Genomic DNA, 7390 nt, shown 5'->3' with positions numbered 1-7390 from the left:
TCTTACCAGGAAAATTTCTGGCGAAGTGTCAGACGAGGAAAAGCGCATAAATCTGCTGATTTTCACTGCTTTCACATTCGATGTAAATGCACCAAAAGAAGCAGAGCGGTTAGAGTTGAAGTCATGTGACTCTGAGCTGCAAGTCAGTCATTGAACTTTTTCTCCATTTCCTGCAGAAATCCAAACTGATGACTATGCAGGTAGGTTTCACTTAGTCCTCTTGGTGTGCTAGTGGGCTTGGTTCTGGTTGTGGAGCTTAATGTGTGACTATTCTGGAAATGCCAAGAGTGATTGATCTTTGGGAGGATGTTTTGGTGGTCTTTAGGGCTTCTCTAAGCTCCTGGAGGTTTTCTGTGGTCTGGGCGAATCCTCTGGGCTTTGTGGGTTTCTGTGTTTCCTGGTGGTCAAATGAGACGTCTGTGAACCTTCTACCCTATTGACACTCAACTGGAATTTCCTTCTGACCTCCCGCTATGTCTCTAAGAAAATTATAGCATGATGAGCAGGTCTGGTAAAGTGTTGTACATGTGTGTGGTTGTCCAATTAGAGAAGTGTGAAGCAAAATATCAGACTGGACCCTGCAGAGCTTCCATACCGCGCTGGTTCTACAACAAAGAGACCGGAAACTGTCAGACTTTCATCTTTGGTGGCTGCAGAGGAAACAAGAACAATTACCCAGACGAGGACAGCTGCAAGTCCGCCTGTGTAGGTGAGGTACCAGGTCTAGTTCTACCTGGATATTACAGGGTGCAGCTGAGGCTGGAAGTAATTTCCCATCGTCATTTTCTGTATGTAGGAATCTCTGTACTGCCTTCCTCCAAGAAGGTCCCAGAAGATAAAGAAGCTTCTGCAGGTGAGAGCGTTAGCTGGGCATCCTGATGGCTGTGGTGGTTTTGATCAGATCCAGGGACACAGTGGTTTATTTTTGTGTCTCTGTGTCAGAGCGCTGCTCTTTGAGTCCTGAGGGTGGACTCTGCCGGGCCTACTTCCCAAAGTTCTACTATGACCCAGACACAGCCTCCTGCCAGAGTTTCGTGTACGGCGGTTGTGGAGGGAATGCCAACAACTTCAACACCATAGAGGAGTGCATGGCTGCTTGCTCCGGAGCAGGTAACTACACGCTTTTTATCACTGACACCCTGATCTGCTAGCCTGACTGGTTTAAGCTTCTACAGCAGTACCACAGGAGTACAGTCTGAATCTTTTAGGTTTTGTATCTAAACTACTACCTACTAAATGTTTTACCTGGGTTGAGAAATGTCTCTCAGGATTTCCTTTTCCTTCTCTTGTAGGTGTGTTCGATAGTCGTGGTAAAACCAAAAGCCGATGGACCGCAGGTGATTTCCTCTGGGTTCTTCCATTGTGTTGATTCTGACATTTCAAAATTTCTCTCCAAAGATGCTGGCACAGCCACCTCCACAATCAGCTCTATCTGTTTAGGAACTGCTGCGGTCAATCAAGAGGCGATAGATTTAATAATCTTAATGGGACTGTCCTGAGTTTAGATGAAGTTCAGCTTGTAATTATTTTTTTTTACCTGTAAATATGGGCTCAACTTCTTCGCAAAACTAATTAGTTATTGAGAGCGGAACCAGGTACCTGTGATGGATCAATACCTTTTGCTTGGCCAAGTAAATACCGGTAACTAAAAATGCAACCCCCCTCCCAGCTAGTTTACAGAAGAATCTGGTAGTTATCTACACATCCAGAAGGGTCTGTAAGCACAGATCGGCGCTTTAAAAAAAAACTTCCAAAGCATCATTAAAGTTAGGCTAAATAAGGGCCTCCTGCAAGTTATTTCAGCAAACTTGTCATGAAGAGTTAGAAGGAATAAAGAGATCTCAATTGAACTGTAAGGTAGTGTTTAAGGGGCTGAGTCCACCCCCTTAAACAGAGAGGGTGGACTTGGGTTCCAGCTTTCAAAAACCTACATTGCAGCAATTGAGTTAATCCATTCCTGCCATCATCACAGCCCCTGTACAGGAGAGCAGAGGACCTCACCTATTCAGCGAGGCCGACAATTCCCTCTAATGACCCTTTTTTCAGATACTTGGATGGGGCTGGGGTATTGCAGTCTAACAAAAGAAGCCAAACATCCTCGTTCCAAAGGGGTGGACCCCTTCGTCTGTTCTGATTTGCATGTTTTCGAAACAAAAAACAAGCTTTCTGGATGGGAAGCGAAACATCTTAAAACTTGGAAACAAAGTCCAGTAAATTGTTTTTAACGTTCTTTTTTTGGAACAACCATGACCTGGATGACTGAGAATCTTCACCAGCGCATAAGTCTACCTGTCTGAATATGATAAACTCTTCATGATGACTAACTTTTAAGTATTGAATCCGTACGCTGCATCACAAGGTACTAAAATGTTTGTGATTGAGAAGATCTGGTATCGGGACATTCCTGATTTAAATTGTTCTGTTAGTTGGGTAGGAAATGTGGAAGGATATACTGGTGTCATCAGCATATAGATGTATATGAATGTTAGATTTGGCCTTTTGTTCTTCTGTCATTTTAGATATTAAAATGTACAGGAAGAATTTTTAATACATGTGGAAAACACTCAGCTTTTGAGAGGCTTTAGCTCACTTTATTTTTCTTATTATTTTAATCAGTCCTGATACTGTGTCATTTAAGACTTACAGTGTAAAACTGTAGCAGCTGACTGGATCTGAAAATGGGCTCTACCTGGTTACTGAAAGTGATGCAGTTAGAGGTACTGACAGGTTTACATATCTGAATATCTTGAATTCAGAATTATTTTACAGATGGAAAAGAAAAAGTCAATATAATTCTGGAGTTATGGGTCTATAATGACCCCAAAGTTTATCAGTAAAGAACTTCCTGTGAGGTGTGTTTTAAAACAAAAAACAGAAATCTGATCATCTTCTTCTCTCTCTTGAAGCTGCCTTCCTCTTTGTCACTCTGGCTGCCATCTCTGCTCTGCTGCTTGCCACGCTGGTCGTCATCACGCTGAGACGCCGCCGTCTGTCCCGTAGTTACTCCACCATTAGGTAAGCTTAGAGTGCAGCATTGCCCCCTGTGGGATGGTGTTTGCATCACTCAAACGGTCACCTGTTTACACTGTCTAACTAAAACTCTTTCTGTCTTTGTCTCCTAGTGACAAGCAGGGGCTTATCCCCGACAGGGATGAGCTGTCATCTCAGGACTCGATGAGCATTCCTGAGAGCCCCAGACCAGAACCAAAGGCCTAGGTGCTCTGAATCCACTGGGGCTCTGCCTCAAAACTGATATCTCATTTCTTACTGGGATTTATTATGGTGACAAAGATCTGGTCAAAAATTGAATCAATCATTCCTTAAATGGTTAATTAAAGCCTGAATGGGCTGATCTTCAGTTCTGAGGCAGATCCCAGGGCATCAATAAAATATTTTCTCCTTTTTGCAGCATCAGAGCCCTGTCTGATTTTGTCACTGATCACCACCAATTAATCACCTCATTGAAGCAGCCATTTAATTTGTAGACACACTTCACCATCAAAGCTCACCCCAAATTACATCTGGTCCTCTCCTGATAACTAATTGGACCCTGAGAGACGGTTACCACCATGAACCCCTAAATATTGATGAATTTTCTGAAAAGAATCAATCCTGTGCTAAAACCACACAGTCTAGAGTTTTAGTTGTTTTTTGTTTTTTTCTGTTTCCAGACTTGATCAGTTCCTGGTTTCCTGTCAGAAACAAAGTCATTGATAATTTTTATTGATCATCTGTTGGGAAAGAATCAGACGGTTCTGCTGTGCTTCTTTATCCACATGATCAAGGTCCTGATCGATCATTAGTCCCTTTCAAATAGAAACATTTAAATTTCCTGCCTGCTGATCTTTAACGTCTCCAATTCCTCTCCATCTTACCCATTAATCTAGTTCTCATATGGAGCTCTGTGTTTCCGAGGAAATTGGAATGTTTTTCTGCTGGTTAAATCTTTGAACAAGTCCAGATTCAGAAAGATCCGACATCTGCCTGAAAGTCCAGAAACAGCCAGAGCTTATTGAGAGATGATCAGAACTTAATAGATAAGGAGATTCCTCATCCAGACAAAACCATACAGAACCTGCAGAGAGCTTGGTTACTGACGGATCAGTTTAGCCATAACTGGTTCGCTTTTGTGGTTCTGCTCAAAGTTCAGAGCAGAGCCTTTGATTGGCTGCGAGTAGAGAAACTGTTTCTTTAAGCTTGATGTGATTAATCGGTGAGCTGATTAGATGACGGATCAGAGCTCAGGTGGTTTTAATTAAATGGTCAAACTATTGTTTATTCTGTGATTAAAGTAATTAATGAAGGAATCGTCTGGATCACTTATTGCTTTCAGTTATGGATTTATTGATCAGTTATAAGTGGGGATGCAATCTATTTTAATAGACGTCTGATTCTGTTTTCTCAGTCGTTAATCATTTTATTAATCATTTCTATATAAGTTGTGTGAGTGTGTATATTTTGGTTATTATTGGATGTGTTTATTGATGGACCCAGAAGAAATACTGCTACTACTTTCTTACTGTTACTTTTAAGCACAAGTTCCCATGATGCACCTGTACAGACCTGTTTCCCTGCAATCTGAGGTCTGAACAGCATTAGTTTTGTTGATTTATTGTGAGCCCTTACAGCCTGCTGTTTAATCCATTTATCGATGGAAGTTATATTTCCTTAGAGGTATTGGTTTTACTGTGATCAGTGATCTGATCTATAATCTATCTGAAAAGGGTCACGCTGGGGTTTCTGGATGTGTTCTTTGACTCTAAGACCTATAACATGTTTTATCCATATCAGGTTATTAATTAGGTAATCAATGTTTGCTTTTAATTACACTGTTGTGGTCTTTATTTTTAACTATAAGCTGATCATTTTACACAGAAACAATAAATTGAGTTGAACCAATTCTGTCTGAATGTGTTTATTTCCACGGTCTGCTTAGTAAATGATCAGCTGACGGGTTAAACAACGCTTCGAACCACATTAATGCAACTGTCATTGCAAAGTAATTTGCATACAGTGAGGATAAACTTTGTGGTCAAGAGGAACAGAAAAAGCCAGTATTGTCCTTATCTTATTTTATCTTATTTCTTGCTATCTTATTTTTCTCTCTTCTGTAAACTGTTTCACAGCAAGTTATGTTGCAGTGCAAGGTATGTTTTACTGCTACTGAAAGACCATCCTAGTTCTCTATTCCCTGTAGTAATCTACCAAGGTCAAATGTGGCTGTGCCAAGTCTCGGCCATGCAGGTTATGACAACTACAAAACGGATATAAATCTGAGGCAACCCAATTAATGCCAAGTTTTCCAGAACTGACAAAGTCCGGAACACTTTCAGTTCTGCAACCTATGGTTGATGTATATAAACACCCAGAGGCCAATCCCCTTAAGCACATCCCTCGCACAGTAATGTCAAAGGAACACTCCAAGCATGTGGTTATCAGGCCTGGGCGTTTATTAAGTTGGTTCAAAACAACTAACAGGAAGAACAACATTGCATCGAACACAGAGGAGAAAACAGAGACACAAAAACATTGCAATTCCATATTTGTCAGGGGTTTCCAGAAACTGAGGGGTTTTTTTTCTAAACACAAAATACCAATACATTTCAAACCATTGTAGCTTTAAACAGAAGTGTTAAGACAGCTGTCCTTAAAGGTCCAGAGATCCAGAGCATCATCAGTTTCTATGGAACATGTCTATCAATGTTAGGCTGGGGAAGTTTTCATTCTGAAGGTATAGAAAGGACCAGGCTGCACATGATAGAAATTAGCCAATGAGCTGTGTCAGCCTGGGTTGCTGCTGCTGCTAGAGAAGATGATTAGAAAAAGTGAAAGTGTGGACTGCTGGAAGAACTGTGGTGAACTGGTGACAGAAAAGTGAAATGGTGCTCAAAGATGACCCTGCACATTTAGAGTATATTTGGCTCAACCTGCTGCTGTGAAGCAAGATTCTCCACCATGAACAGAATCAAATATTAATCTGGATCCAGGCTGAAAATGAGGTCCTTGATATGTGCTTTAGAATGGCTTTGACTCCATTCAAACCAGGTTTAAAGCCTTGCAGGGCAGCATAAAGCCCACTGCGAACATTAAGCCATAAAAAAGAAAAAAACAAAGACAAACGGTCAGTTCAGGCGTTTTATAAAATATGTGAATCAGGAAATTGTATAACAAACTGAAAGATTGTTGTTCTTTACTTAAAAAAAAACAAAAACTTTTTTTTAAATATTTTTTTATTTAAAAATTAGATGAATAACATGGATGCATTAAAAACCCAATTTTATTTCAGTGTTAAATTCTGTTTAAAGTAACAGATTATAATTAAAAATGTCTCCGGACCTTTACTGGTTGATGATTTTCTTTATTTGGACCGGATTATTAATAATCAGGTATTTATCTGGAGCATCTCAGCAAAGAACCAGCTGAGCTAATGAAAATATGCAACCTCCTTCTGATTCTGCTGTCTCTATAGAAAGATATTCTGATTGTTTTTAAAGGTGCAGAAATAACTAAAGCGAAGTGAACCCAAGGAAATGCACAACAGTACAGAATATACAGGGATAAGTTATAGACACATGTTTTTAAAGTTATATTGGGTAGATCAGTTTAGATTACTAATTAAGCTGAAACAAAAACAGGAACAAATAATCTACATATTTTGTTTTTTATTTTATTTCTTTAACCAGAAAATTTAATATAGCTTTGAGATCAATTTTGATCAATTTTGTGTTCTTGAACTCAGTTAAATCTTGTTACACTCACATTTTTTCTGCCAACAGCAAGTAATCAGGGATTTAAGGAAGAGGATTAGGGCCACTGAAAAAATAAAAACAAGTTTACTGATTTTTTTCAATTTTATTTCAGTATGATATGAGAAAAAGGTCAGAATTCTGACTTTAATCTCAGAATTCTGACGTTTTTCTCATAATTCTGACTATAATATCTGAATTCTGACAGCTAACAAACAAGTTAGCAGCAAGCCATAGCCATGTCTCTTTTAAAGACTAAACTAGCTCTCTTGTTTTAATCACCTTCTGCTCTTCCATTAATGAAAAAGTATCACCAGGGAACCCCTCGGACACATAAAAAAAGTTGCCTAATTCCTTCATTTTCCACCAATGTGTTACTGGTCCACCCAAACAGCTCACATCTTTGTCAGTGAAGCTGAGCGCACCCACATCTCTTCCTCCATAGTGCCCATCTACGTTAAGATCAAGAATTCTGAGATTAAAGTCAGAATTCTGAGATCAAAGTCAGAATTCTAAGAAAAAAGTCAGAATTCTCAGATTTAAGTCAGCATTCTGAGAAAAAAGTCAGAATTCTGAGATTAAAGACAGAATTTTGAGATTAAAGTCAGAATTCTGAGATCAAAGTAAGCATTCTGAAAAAAAAG

At 39.5% G+C, this 7390-nt stretch overlaps 1 protein-coding gene across 1 annotated transcript in view; it reads left to right on the top strand.

The window, feature by feature from the left end:
* LOC107103484 (tissue factor pathway inhibitor-like) overlaps positions 1-4899 on the top strand; it is a 15319-nt gene extending 10420 nt beyond the window's left edge. The window contains exons 4-10 of the mRNA XM_015403205.1: positions 177-200; positions 548-709; positions 797-853; positions 943-1110; positions 1293-1337; positions 2907-3015; positions 3123-4899. Of these exons, the coding sequence (XP_015258691.1) occupies positions 177-200; positions 548-709; positions 797-853; positions 943-1110; positions 1293-1337; positions 2907-3015; positions 3123-3216 (659 nt within the window). The 3' untranslated portion in view covers positions 3217-4899. The remainder of the gene's footprint in view (positions 1-176; positions 201-547; positions 710-796; positions 854-942; positions 1111-1292; positions 1338-2906; positions 3016-3122) is intronic.
* Positions 4900-7390: the final 2491 nt, after the last annotated feature.

Source organism: Cyprinodon variegatus, unplaced genomic scaffold, assembly GCF_000732505.1.
Source record: "Cyprinodon variegatus isolate N-32 unplaced genomic scaffold, C_variegatus-1.0 Scaffold1460, whole genome shotgun sequence".
NCBI lineage: Eukaryota > Metazoa > Chordata > Actinopteri > Cyprinodontiformes > Cyprinodontidae > Cyprinodon > Cyprinodon variegatus.
The sequence above is the reverse complement of the archived record's forward strand: the minus strand, read 5'-3'. Positions and strand labels throughout refer to the sequence as shown.